The 12,569-nt window shown below is 54.1% G+C and overlaps 1 protein-coding gene across 6 annotated transcripts in view; it reads left to right on the forward strand.

The window, feature by feature from the left end:
* Nucleotides 1-12,569, forward strand: part of TRIP10 (thyroid hormone receptor interactor 10) — a 57,138-nt gene that overhangs the window by 24,567 nt on the left and 20,002 nt on the right. For all 6 annotated transcript variants that reach the window (XM_077329853.1, XM_077329854.1, XM_077329855.1 and 3 more), the window contains exon 2: nucleotides 11,917-12,032. In XM_077329853.1, the coding sequence (XP_077185968.1) occupies nucleotides 11,917-12,032 (116 nt within the window). The remainder of the gene's footprint in view (nucleotides 1-11,916; nucleotides 12,033-12,569) is intronic.

The raw sequence follows: 12,569 nt of genomic DNA on the forward strand, positions 1-12,569 counted from the left end.
GATTTTATTTAGGTGTTATATATGAGTTCTGTCCCCTCTGAGGCAATGTTTCTTGGGTACGAGCTTCCAAGAGGAACGCTCCGTGAATCGTCCAAGGCTTGCGTGGCCGGAGACAAGCTGGCTGTTGTGGCTGTCCTGGGTTGTGTGGCCAGTGTGGTTGGGGCGTTTTGAGTCCCTGGTGCTTCCAGAACATGGCCCAGGAGACTCTCAGCAGGCGGCCAAAGCTCTCTTGGCAGGATGTGTGTGAAGGGAGATTGGGTTCTCGAACTTGTATCCCGAAAGCATCTTTTGGGCCTCTGCAGTGTGACTGGCCTTGACTCTTCTTCTGCAGCAGACTGGGGTTTACGTCCGTAAAGCTCTCCATATATGCGGGACAGGCAAGGTCTGCTTGCCGTTGTCCCCGTGTCAGAAACCGGAGGCTGAGAAGATACGGCCACCGATTGAGTTCATGGCTGAGGTGGGGATGGGACCAGCGTGGTGCCGTGGTTAAGAGTGGCAGCTTGGTATCTGGCCAGCCGGGTTTGATTCCCCGCTCCTCCTCCACGGGCAGCCGGCTGGGTGCCTTGGGCTCGTCACAGTTCTCTTAGAGCTATTCACTCAGAGCAGTCCTGTTAGAGCTCTCTCTGTCCCACCTGCCTCGCAGGGAGCCTGTTGTGGGGAGAGGAAAGGGAAGGCGACTGGAAGCCGCTCTGAGACTCCTTCAGGCAGTGAAAAGTGGCATCTAAGAACCAGCTCTTCTTCTCCTTCGTTGTAGAAATCCCAGCAAGAAGGATGGCTCGTGGGTGAAGGGTCCCCCCAGCACATCCCTTTCAAAGACCTTTGTGCCCCCGGGTGCTGAAAGCCCCTCCCTCGCTGGCTGGCGACCCCTCTCAGAGCAGACCAGCGACACAGGCCTGCCGTCCGTCCGGCTTGGTGCAGCTGCAGCGCCCTGTCTCCGCGTCCTCCCCCCGTCAGCAGAGGTCTGTGCTTGGCTTCTGGGCCGCAGCTGTGCTCCAGCTCCCCTTAGTAAGATCCCCTTTTCGGCGGTGTCCGGCAGGAGGATCTCCCTGGCGCTGGCTGCCTTTCTCCTGGCCAGACTTTGGCTTCTCGGGAAACATGGCCCCGGGTTGTTTTCTGTCCTGCTGTTGCTGTGAGTGGGAAGATCGGCATTTCCTCTCGTAATCCCCCTCAGGATCTGAGCTCTGGGAGGATCCCGCTCGGAGAGGCTGCTGTCGGCCAGGCCTTCCCTCGCTGGCCAGCGGGCTGGTGGTCCTTCCTGCCAGATGTCCCGTCCGCTCGAAGCCCCAGCAGCCTGCTCTCCGCGCCTCCTTGCCAAGGGCTTTGCGCTCGCCTGTGTTGCCTTGTGCTGCGGCCTGTTGCTCTTCCCCTCACAAGCGCCACGGTGAGCCTCACCTGTCCCTCTCTGCCCGCAGCTTTGTGGCCTGCTCAGCAGGGCTGGGCCAGGTGTTTCGGTGGCTCAGGCAGGGAGGCGACAGGAAACCTCCCAGACCTGTCCTGCTGCTCCCTGGGAGATACACCCCAGCCCCTTTGGAGCTCTTGGGGCGCCTGAGCCATGGCAGCCAGTCTGGAGGCAGGACACCCTCCACCCGGACCCATTGCTGGCAGGGAAGACCTGGTTGCCAGCCTCCAGGTGGGGCCTGGAGGTTTCCTGGCCTTACAGCTGATCTTCAGGCCACAGAGATTATTATGGAGGAAATGGGAACTTCAGGGGTCACTCTTATTGTTGTTGTTGTTGTTGTTGCATTTATTACCTGCCACTCTCGGAAAAGCCAGCTCGTGGCGGGTTACAAAATAAAACAGTGTAAACCCCTAAAATCCCTATTTCCACTAAAGCCAACGATTAAACTATGAACAACAGCCAATGTCAATCAACCCCTCCCCCCCTACCTTGCTGGAAAAATCATGGAGAGGATGACCACCACCGATGACATATGGTGGGTCACTCCTCCTTTGGGGGCAGCCCATAGCTCTTCTCCTGGGCCTCCCATCCCCACTGAAGCCCCTCCTTCCTGCAAGCTCCGCCCCTTCCAGCCTCCATCCCGGAGCTGGCGACCCTCTCTGAGGAGGCTCAAGGGTTCTGGCCAGCCAGGCAAGGCATCGGCCGTCCTACTCAAGCAAGCTGCTGGGCAGTCGGGTAGATTTGTGGGGCCTCCTGAGCACGTTCTGCAAGGGGGGCAGGGGAGGCGTCCTTCCCCAGTTCAAAGCTCTGTTCATCCAGCAACCCTCTTGGTGGGGGCTGGGCGGGGGGGGGAGCATCCTCCATTGCACAACCAGCGTGAGCAAGGCCCGTGGAATGTCCCCTGAGATCCCCCTTGCGCATGACGGGATCCCATCTGCTTCCCATCTGCAACCGCTGGCAGGGCGTGAGCGGCCGTCCTGGTGTCGGAGGCCTGGGAGAAATGCGATTCCCCACGCTCTCTCGGGTTTCCCGGGGCGACACATGAGGACTAGCAACCCATTCCCTTTTAAGAGCTTTCCTTGCTGCCCCGTTTGCTGTGCAGATGACAGGGAAGCCCCTGCAGCAGCCCAGAACTCCCTGGGGCAGGCCCAAAACGTGCATCCTGCAGAGTTGGGCTTGATTCACTTGCAGCTTGGTAGGCGCTGGAGTTCGGTGGTGGTTCCCTGGAAGCAGAAGGCAGCCGCGCAGCAGCCCAGCCTAGTCTGATCTCATCGGGTTCTGTAAGCTCAGCAGGGTTGGCCGGTTTGCTCCTCGGGTGGGAGCACCCAGGAAGCCCCAGGTGGCCACGCAGAAGCCCCCCGTGGCAAACCCGTCTCCGGTTGTTTGGGGCCTGGATGGGCCCGGCTGGCCTGAGAGCTGAACAGGGTCAGCCCAGGGTAGCACTTGAATGACGGACCACCGAGGAAGACTTGAAGACCCCGGGGTCACTTAAGATTCAGTTGTGACTTGACGGCACACTGTTATTGTTAGCATTTAATAGGCATGGTGTAGACTGTGTTCTAGGTGGTTAGGTTTTTGTGAGATCCAGCTTGGTTTCGTGGTTATAGAGCAGGGGTGGCCAAACGCGGCTCTCCAGATGTCCATGGACTACAATTCCCATGAGCCCCGGTAGGGGCTCATGGGAATTGTAGTCCATGGGCATCTGGAGAGCCGCCGTTTGGCTACCCCTGAGTATCAGACAAGTACCTGGATCCAGGTGGGCCTCTGAAGAAGTGACTCACAAAAGCCCCTCCTCTGCCACAAATTTTGTTTGCCCTTAAGGTGCTTCGGGACCAATATCTTGGGTTCGAATCTCCACTCACACCATGGAAGCCAGCAGGGTGACCTCGGGCCAGTCAGACGCAGTGAGCCTCACCTACCTCACAGGGTTGTTGTGACGACAACACTCTGGAGAGGAGGAGGATGTTGTGAGGTGCTTCGGGTCCCCATTGGGGAGAAAGGAGGGGGAGGAGCAAATGAATCAAAAAGGGCATTTCTGGTCAGGCTGGGGGGGTTGGGGGTCCTTACTTTGCTTTCCTGCTGGGGCTTTTGTGAAACACGACCTTCCCGGAGATTGCGTGTGCCGAAAAACCCACAAAGCGTTTGGCGTGTCTTGGAGTAGAAGGTCCTCTAGAGCCAAGTCTTGGCTTCATGCCTCAGTTCCAGGATAACCTTATTTCATCCGCTCTTAAGGCCGGGATGTGGGTTTGCAAACTGCTCTCAGTAGCCTCGCTCCTATCCGGAAGTCTGCAAGGAACAAAAGAGGGCCATTTCCCCGTGTTTCTAGAAGGCTCCGTTGTGGCGTCTGTCTTACTAGGGAGAGACGTTGCTGGCTTCCCCCCCTGTCTGTAGAGGACTTTGCCCCCCATCGTGGGCTGGTCGGAATTAGAGAGCTGCGGGAGACTCCCCTTTGGACGGGCAGGAAGCCTCTTGGGAGAGGGCTCTGGAACCGGCCCCTTTGCATTTAGCCGGAGCAAGCTGAAAGTTGCACCTTGGTTTCCGGGATGGCAGGTTCCACAGGGAGAACCATTTCCCTGCCTTGGCTCTCGATCCCGTTTGAAGAGCATGGGGAGAGCTTTCCCACGGCCTGGGGATAGTGGCCAGAGGTGGGCAGTTCAAAAGAGGTTGCCGGCTTCTCTCTCGTGTTTGGCCCGGCAGGATACGTCTCGTGCCGGCATTGCAGGGGGACACTTTCTCTGGCCACAACTCCCTGCAACCGTCCGGCAGCCATCGAACCGGGGCCTTTTCCGTCGTGGGCCCTGTCCCGTGTAATGGGCTGCCTGAAAGGGGGGAGCTCCCTGGAGACCGGCCAGGCCTTTGGAGGGAGTTTTGGGATGGCAGGCATCTGTTAAGCAGGAGAGGAGATCTGTGGTTTCCTTTTTTGTATCTTGGGTTTTAGCTGAGGATGTTTTGACTTGCCTTGAACCAAAAGGGCAGGTGGGCTACAAATGTTTTAATGCAGGGGTAGTCAACCTGTGGTCCTCCAGATGTCCATGGACTACAATTCCCATGAGCCCCTGCCAGCGTTTGCTGGCAGGGGCTCATGGGAATTGTAGTCCATGAACATCTGGAGGACCACAGGTTGACTACCCCTGTTTTAATGCACAAGTAAGCAAACTCGCTGTATTCGAACCTGGGAGCCTGGATGTGGCCACACCATTGCTTTGGTTTTGGAAGAACAAGAGCTGTTTTTTAAGCCCCCCCCCCCTTTTCACTTGCCTGAAGGAGTCTCAAAGCAGCTTACAAACACGCCTCCCTTCTCCCCACACCAGGTAGGTGGGGCTGAGAGAGCTCTAAGGGAACTGCTCTGCATGAACAGCCCTGAGAGAACTGTGACTGGCGCAAGGCCACCCAGCTAGCTGCATGTGGAGGAGGAGGAGGAGGGAATCAAACCCTGCTGACCAGATTAGAGTCACCCTTTAGCCACGACATCGCACTGGCTCTCAAGCTGAACTCTTTTTAAACTTGGGACGTGGTTCTTACACTGAGCCTGGAATTCTTCTGCCCCGGAGTCCAATTTGGAGGGGGCACTCCGTGGCATTAGAGGGGCACTACTGGGCCCGTGCCCTCCTTGGCTGCCCAGGACGAAGCTGATGCCTGTAGCCTCTAATTCCCAGCTCTCCTTCCTGCTCCAGAACCGCCCTTGCTGTGCTAGTGGAGTGGGCGGGCTAGAAGGGGAAGGGGATGCCAGGAGGAGGCTAGAAGGCTTCCCTGCTCTCACCCCCCTGTTCCGTTTACTTCGGGCCTCCTCCCCACTGCCCCACGGCGCCGCCACCCACAGAAACGCCCCACGGCTGCCCCCGTCGCGTCTAGCCTCGCCCTGAGCCCCGTCTGTTCCTCGGGACGGGAGTTTTGTCTTGTTGGCAGAGCCAAGCTTGAAGAAATGACTCAGGGCAACAGCACGACATGCGAGTGATTCACGCCGGGCCCAGCTGGATTCGCTTCTTCCTCCCAGCCGCTCTCCCCTCTTGAACTAGAAGCTGCCCTGGCGGAACAGGCCGTGGCGGTTCAGGGAACAGGCAGCTCAAGATGTGTTGCCCACATCACAGGTGGTCCACAACAGAAAGGAGGGAAGATCCTGACCCAAATCAAGACCCCCCCCAAAAAAAGGCTCAAAATAAGAAAAATATGCTCAAGCCTCTACAGCAGGGGTAGTCAGTTTGGTGTAGTGGTTAGGAGTGCGGACTTCTGGCATGCCGGGTTCGATTCTGCGCTCCCCCACATGCAGCCAGCTGAACACTGATAAAGCTGTTCTGACCGAGCAGGAATATCAGGGCTCTCAGCCTCACCCAAGGCGAATGGAAACCGCTTTGAGCCTCCTTCGGGTAGGGAAAAGCGGCATCTAAGATCCAACTCTTCTTCTTCTTCAGTAATCTCAGGGCTCTCTCAGCCTCACCCACCTCACAGGGTGTCTGTTGTGGGGAGAGGAAGGGAAGGCGACTGGAAGCCGCTTTGAGCCTCCTTCGGGTAGGGAAAAGCGGCATCTAAGATCTAACTCTTCTTCTTCTTCAGTAATCTCAGGGCTCTCTCAGCCTCACCCACCTCACAGGGTGTCTGTTGTGGGGAGAGGAAGGGAAGGCGACTGTAAGCCAGCTTGACACTCCTTTGGGTAGGGAAAAGCGGCATATAAGAACCAACTCTTCTTCTTCTTCTTCTTCTTCTTCTTCTTCTTCTTCTTCTTCTTCTTCTTCTTCTTCTTCTTCTTCTTCTTCTTCTTCTAGTCAGTGGCCCTCCAGATGTCCATGGACTACAGTTCCCATGAATGCTGGCAGGGACTCATGGGAATTGTAGTCCATGGACATCTGGCGTGCCGCAGTTTGACTCCCTCTGCATAGGGCAGAACGTGATGTGAAACTGAATATTAACATTTATTAAAACTGAAAACTCAAGGCTTAAAGTGTAGCCTCATTGAAATCCAAGTGTTCATTCACCCTAATGCCTCCACTGACCGGTCGCGTTCCGGCATGGCTGCCTTCCTCAGTGGTCAGGCATAAGTAAATAAATGCAGCATCCATGAAATGCAGGAAAAGAAATGTCAAATATACAGCTGGCTCCTTTCCATACAGTGATTTAATATGTTAACTGTGTAGGACACGAAGGGCCTTAATCAGTTCTACGGACCAGAATTCTTGGAGGCCTCTCGTGTTTCCAAAGCAGGCCTGGGCCGGAGGAGCCCGTCCAGTGTCCAGGGAGGGTCCTTGGGGAGCCAGACGGGGTTGCCGAGGTGGGACAGGAGGCGGCCATAGGGAAGAGGGCCCCCGGCTCCCGCTCTCCTCCGTAATGTGCCCGGAGATCTTCTTGTGTTGGGACGACATCATCTTGTGGGGTTTCTCATCACAAATGGCGAATGGATGCGCGGCGGGAAGGGGGGGACTTTGCAACCCCCTGCGAACATCCCCTTTCCCTGCCCGTCCAGGATCCTCCCCGGGAGATTTGGGTCCCATCTCTCGGTATAAACACATGAATATGGCAAGGTTTCCTTCTCCCACCCCCCACCCTGGGGGGAATGCGATTTTGGGGAAGTGGAAACAGCCTCCTCTGTTCGGAGACATGCCCAGGAGATGGGTCATTTGGGATATGCTTTTGGGTTCCCCAAACCCTTCCTTTGTTTGTTTGTATGCTGCCCCTCCCGATAAACGGTCTCGGGGTGGTTTACACATAATAAATTCATAACAGACAATACAGGCAGTTTTGGGAATCTCTCTCTCTCATTCACTCACCCCTATATCACGGTCTTCTTAATTAGGGCTGCAGTGGCAGAGAATGGGGAAGGGGCTTGCCAGCTCCTGGTTAAGAAAATCTTGGGGACTGGGGTTGGATCTAGGGAGGACGGAGATCTCCCAGGATCACAGCTGATATTCACGCTTGTAAATATCAATTCCTCAGGAGGAAAGGCTGCGTTGCAGGGTGGACTGCAAGGGATTTTATCCTGCTTGAGGTCCCTCCAGAAGCTCCGCCCTTTTCAGGCTGCACCCCCCAAATCTCCAGAAATTCCCTCTCTGGGGTTGGCGTTCGAGTCAGCTTGATTGCAATCAGTTGGCATTCATTCCCTCTCTGCTGTCATTTCATTTCATTTTTTGAAAAATTAAAAATGACTCCTGCAAACTTGGCTTGCCCAGATTTAACACGCAGTCTTCAGTAGACACAAATCTGAGCCCAGCGGCATCTTTAAGACCAACCAAGTTTAAGTTGCGCGATGCACAACTTAAACTTGGTTTGGTCTTAAAGATGCCGCTGGGCTCCAACTTGGTTCTGTTGCTTCAGACCAGCATGGCAACCCACCTGACTCTGCCACACGGTCTTCAAGTTCCAGCTTTCCAGTACCTCTCCACCTTCTGAATGAGGTATAAGGACTCCCAAGATCTCCAACCCTGCTCGTATCTGATGAAGAGCATTTTGGCATTGAAAGTTATCCCCTGGAATTCCTGTTGGTCTCTTAGGCTTGGATCCGTCTGTTCTACCGACATGGCTGCTCTCTGGAACGATTCACACCTGTCCCCATTAGGAACTGCAGGCCAGTGGCAAACTTTCCCCTGTCAGTGTCCTTCAGGCTCTTTGTTTTGTGTTCACGGCAGAGGCCAAGGCCTGCGGCTTCTGTTGCAAGCTCCCCTTCCGGGAGCATATTCCAAAAACCAAACAGAGCAAGGGATGTTCTAGGATGTTTAGTCCCAGCGGCTCATTTCCCCTTCTGCGTTCCAGATGTGCGCCTCCTTTGCCAAATCTAGAAGTAAATCTTGGTTAGAATCTGAGAGAGGCTTGGTGTCAGTTTGGTGTCGTGGTTAGGAGTGCGGACTTCTAATCTGGCATGCCGGGTTCGATTCTCTGCTCCCCCACATGCAGCCAGCTGGGTGACCTTGGGCTCGCCACGGCACTGATAAAACTGTTCTGACCGGGCAGTGATATCAGGGCTCTCTCAGCCTCACCCACCCCACAGGGTGTCTGTTGTGGGGAGAGGAAAGGGAAGGCGATTAGAAGCCGCTTTGAGACTCCTTCGGGTAGGGAAAAGCGGCATATAAGAACCAACTCTTCTTCTTCTTCTTCTTCTTCTTCTTCTTCTTCTTCTTCTTCTTCTTCTTCTTCTTCTTCTTCTTCTTCTTCTTCTTCTTCTTCTTCTTCTTCTTCTTCTTCTTCTTCTGTCGGCGAGGGGTCTGGCCTGAGAGACGAGACTCCATCAACAGTCCCAACTTAAGCCCAAGAAAAGGGCGGTGGCCTCTGATCTGGAGAGCCAACCCAGCTCTACCTGCAGCCAGCTGGCTGACCCGATTGTGGGGAGAGGAAGGGAAGGCCGCTTAGAGATTCTTCTTCTTCTTGGAATTGGAACTGTACTCTGTCAGGCTTTTCCTGGAGATGTGCCCCTGGGACTTTCCACCTTGAAGCATCAAGAGTTTTCTGTCAGGGCTATTTAAAAGTATTCTGTCAAGCTTGGGGGAGAAGTGTTGTTTTTTATATGCCGCTTTTGATTGCCTTGGAGGAGTCTCAAAGCAGCTTACAGTTGCTTTCCCTTCCTCTCCCCACAACAGACATCCTGTGAGGCAGGTGGGGCTGAGAGAGTTCTGAGAGAACTGCTCTGTGAGAACAGCTCTAAGAGAACTGTGAGTAGTACAAGGTCAGTCAACTGGCTGCATGTGGAGGAGGAGTGGGGAATCAAGCCCGGCTCTCCAGATTAGTTCCCTTGGAGAACATGGTTGTTTTGGAGGGTGGACTTTGTGCCCCATTGGGTTCCATTCCCAAATCTCCAGGGGTGGGTATAATGGTAACTCCAGCCCCCCATCCCCAGCAACAGACAAACAGGCATCCCAAACAGAAAGCCGTGTCATCTGCCACTAAGTTTGGGCCGAAGGCCAGACAGACGAGATTGCTGGAGCATTTCTGTTCATTGATACGGTCGTTGACCAGTAAGATTCCAGCATAACTTAGCAAATTAAAATCCTGGAATGACACCCTCTTCTAAGTAAATACTGTGCACAACATCATCACGGCGTGTATATCATATGTATAAAACTGCATTATAATTGCAAGAACAAGAGTAAAAAGTCAGATATGGCATACGTATAAAATGAAAACTAGATCGTAAGGAAAACAGCATCACTGGCTAGCATACCTGATTAGTTGCTCATGTTATTTAAATATGATGATTTCTGTTTACGAATGACGGGGTTGCAAAACGTTGATACCGCCTATGAAACCAAATTACGCCTATCCTCCAGTAGATAGCTCAACTGTAGATCCTCTGCATAAATCAGGAATCTTTCCAGGTGATTAAAGCACTTAAGGAGAGGCATAATTGTTCTCTCTCTCCCTCATATGAAGCACGGTTGAATAAAATATGGGAAATGCTTGTCAGAGCAGAGACACAGTCTCCAATGCATGGTGGTTGTTTTAAGGAATCTGCCCTAAAGTCCCGCAGAAGGGAGGGCGTCAAGATAGCTGGATAAATTCTCCTTTCCGGAGGAGCAGATGTGAGGATGTGCTTGTTCCTCGTTGCTCTGGCACTTCCTGTGTCCTCCGAGGACCTCAGACCTTTTGCTTCATTTTGCTAATCAGCTTGTTGGACTGAGGGTGCCGTTTTCCAGGTGGTTCAGCATAAATGCAGAAAACGCAAAGAAATCCGAACAAGGGCGGAGCAAAGTGCAATAAACGTAACTGCAAACCAGTGAAAACAGATGATTCTTGTCTGTTTTTATTTTTCTAATTTATTGGTCGTCTTGACCAAAGCCCATCCGGTGCCAACCTCTTTCAGAATATTTTCCTCGTGGCAAAGACTTTGCAAGAGATCTCACAGACCCCGGAGTCAATTCCAAACAGTGAACACGAACTTCTCAAAAGTGGTAACATAAAAAAAAAAAAAACCTACAAACCCTTAGTTATAATTTCCCAGAATTCTGCTCCCATGGGGGACCTGCTTTCAGAGTGGCAAAAAGCCTAAATAAAAGCTTCCCTGTTTGACATTGGTTTACTAGTTACATTTATTGTGCTTTATATTTAGCCCCCGTTCAGATTCCTTTGTGTTTTCGTCTCCAGGTTCGGCCAGAAGAGCTCCCAGAATCTGCAGGCTGCAGAGATCAGTCCCCGTAGAGACAGGGGCTCTTCTGGAGCAGGGGTAGTCAAACTGCGGCCCTCCAGATGTCCATGGACTACAATTCCCATGAGCCCCTGCCAGCATTTGCTGGCAGGGGCTCATGAGAATTGTAGTCCATGGACATCTGGAGGGCCGCAGTTTGACTACCCCTGTTGTGTAGCCTATGAGATTGTGGCCTGGGTAGGGGACCTCCTTCCCTAAACCTTGCCTACCCGGGCACAACCCCCAAAACCTCCGGGAATTTCCCATCCCATCAACTTTGCTATCCAAGCCACCTGCGGGAAAGGGGGCGTAGTAGGGAAGGACACAAAGCGCGTGGCAAACCAAAATTCGGGTGCAATCAGGGCTTGGGACGGACAGCTTGAGGCAGTTCGGGAAAACAAACCAGCACAGAAAACCTGGTGCGGAGCTGCTAGACAGCCTTAGGGGTAGTGTTTCCCAGCCTTGGAAACTCCGAAGTCTGACAGGCACAGCGGCCTGCCAATAACAGAGGTCCCATTTGTCGCCCTGGGGCTCCTGTGCCGCGTAAGTCAGAGAGAGAGAAGTCGGAGAACAGCCTGTCCTCTGTTGGGGTTTGGTTGGAGACGGAGAGTCGGAAGTTGAATGGAGATCTTTGCCGGGTTGGACGGGGGGTGGTGGCCTTCAGTCTGAGGCCAGGGCTGGGTTTTGTCTGTAAAAGAGAGGGGCTCCACCCACCAAAAACTTTGGGCATTCCCCACCCAGAACAGGGAACCCGAGCTTGAAGACAGGACTTGGGCAGAGAATGTGGCCTCTGCCTTGCTGGGAGGGTGATCTTGTGTCTGGACCACCCTGTTGCCCCCTCCAGGTTGGGCTTCCGTGATGGACCGTTCCTCTGAACAAGATCGTTCCTCCAGATTATTATATTGGGCCTGGAGAGACACACTAGCTTTCTCTGTGCAAGGTGTCAAGTGTTCCGCCAGGCATTTGGTTGAGGTCAGCCGAACGGACACCACCCACTGGGCCCCCCAGAGCCTCCCCCTCCCCGTGAACTCTGGACTGACCAACCGTGGGATGGTTAACATGTTAAAAAATAAATAAAGTTGCTCAGCCAGTTACTGAACCTGTTGGAACCCTCGAGATTGCTGATCTTACTGTTATCCCGTTGTTTATTCAACGCTGTTACTGTGTTATGCTGCACTTGCTCCATATTTTTCTCACGTTCTGTGTCAACCGCCCCGAGCCATAGGGAAGAGCCGTATATAAATATAGTTAATAAATGAATTCACACAGGTGTGCCTATGGAGGAGCCATCTGCTAGTTTTGAGCCCGTTCTCCAGTCTGGACTGACAAGAGTCCCAAACCGGGTTTCACGTCTGGATCCTCTTCCGTGTCTCTCTGCTGTGGTTGCTGACGCTTCCCTGCGTCTCCCTCCCTTTAGGACCAGTTTGACACCATCGAGCGCCACACGCAATGGGGCCTGGACCTGGTGGACAAGTACGTCAAGTTTGTGAAGGAGCGGACGGAGATCGAACAGACCTACGCCAAGCAGCTGAGGTAGGCCTCCGAGGGCCGGGAGGGCACAGGAGGTGGAGCCAGCCCACCACAGAAGCCCTTCCCACTTCCTGAAAACACCTGGGCGCCAGGAAAGGTGTTGGTGGGCACCAGCAGGGACCTCTGTCGTAGAGGAAAGGGCACTGTGGCCGCTTAACCCCCTTTGCAGAGCCACCCTGGGGCGGCTGACGGGCGTGCGCCTGCACACGGATCTTCCACCCAGAATGAAGTCTCTTTGGTGCTGCGGCTTCAGGCCCACCTGGCCACCCCTCTGAATCTGCTGGGACGTGTGGAGGGGGAATTGGGGAAACGGTGGGCTGCAGGGGAAAGGGGTGGGGAGAAAAGGTTTTAAAAACCACTGTCCCAGCGCCCAACCCCCATCTGGAGCCAACACCGCTGGGGCAGCTCGGCTAGCCTGGTTTGCAAGGAAGACGCTGTGAAGGGTATCTTGAACCCCGTGTGATCTGGCAAGGCAGATTGACAGAGGGGGTGCTGGGCTGGCAACTCCAGGATGGGGGAAAACGGGTGGTTTGGGGCGTG

The sequence above is a fragment of the Paroedura picta genome, chromosome 3 (genome assembly GCF_049243985.1).
Source record: "Paroedura picta isolate Pp20150507F chromosome 3, Ppicta_v3.0, whole genome shotgun sequence".
In the NCBI taxonomy this organism is placed as follows: Eukaryota; Metazoa; Chordata; class Lepidosauria; order Squamata; family Gekkonidae; genus Paroedura; species Paroedura picta.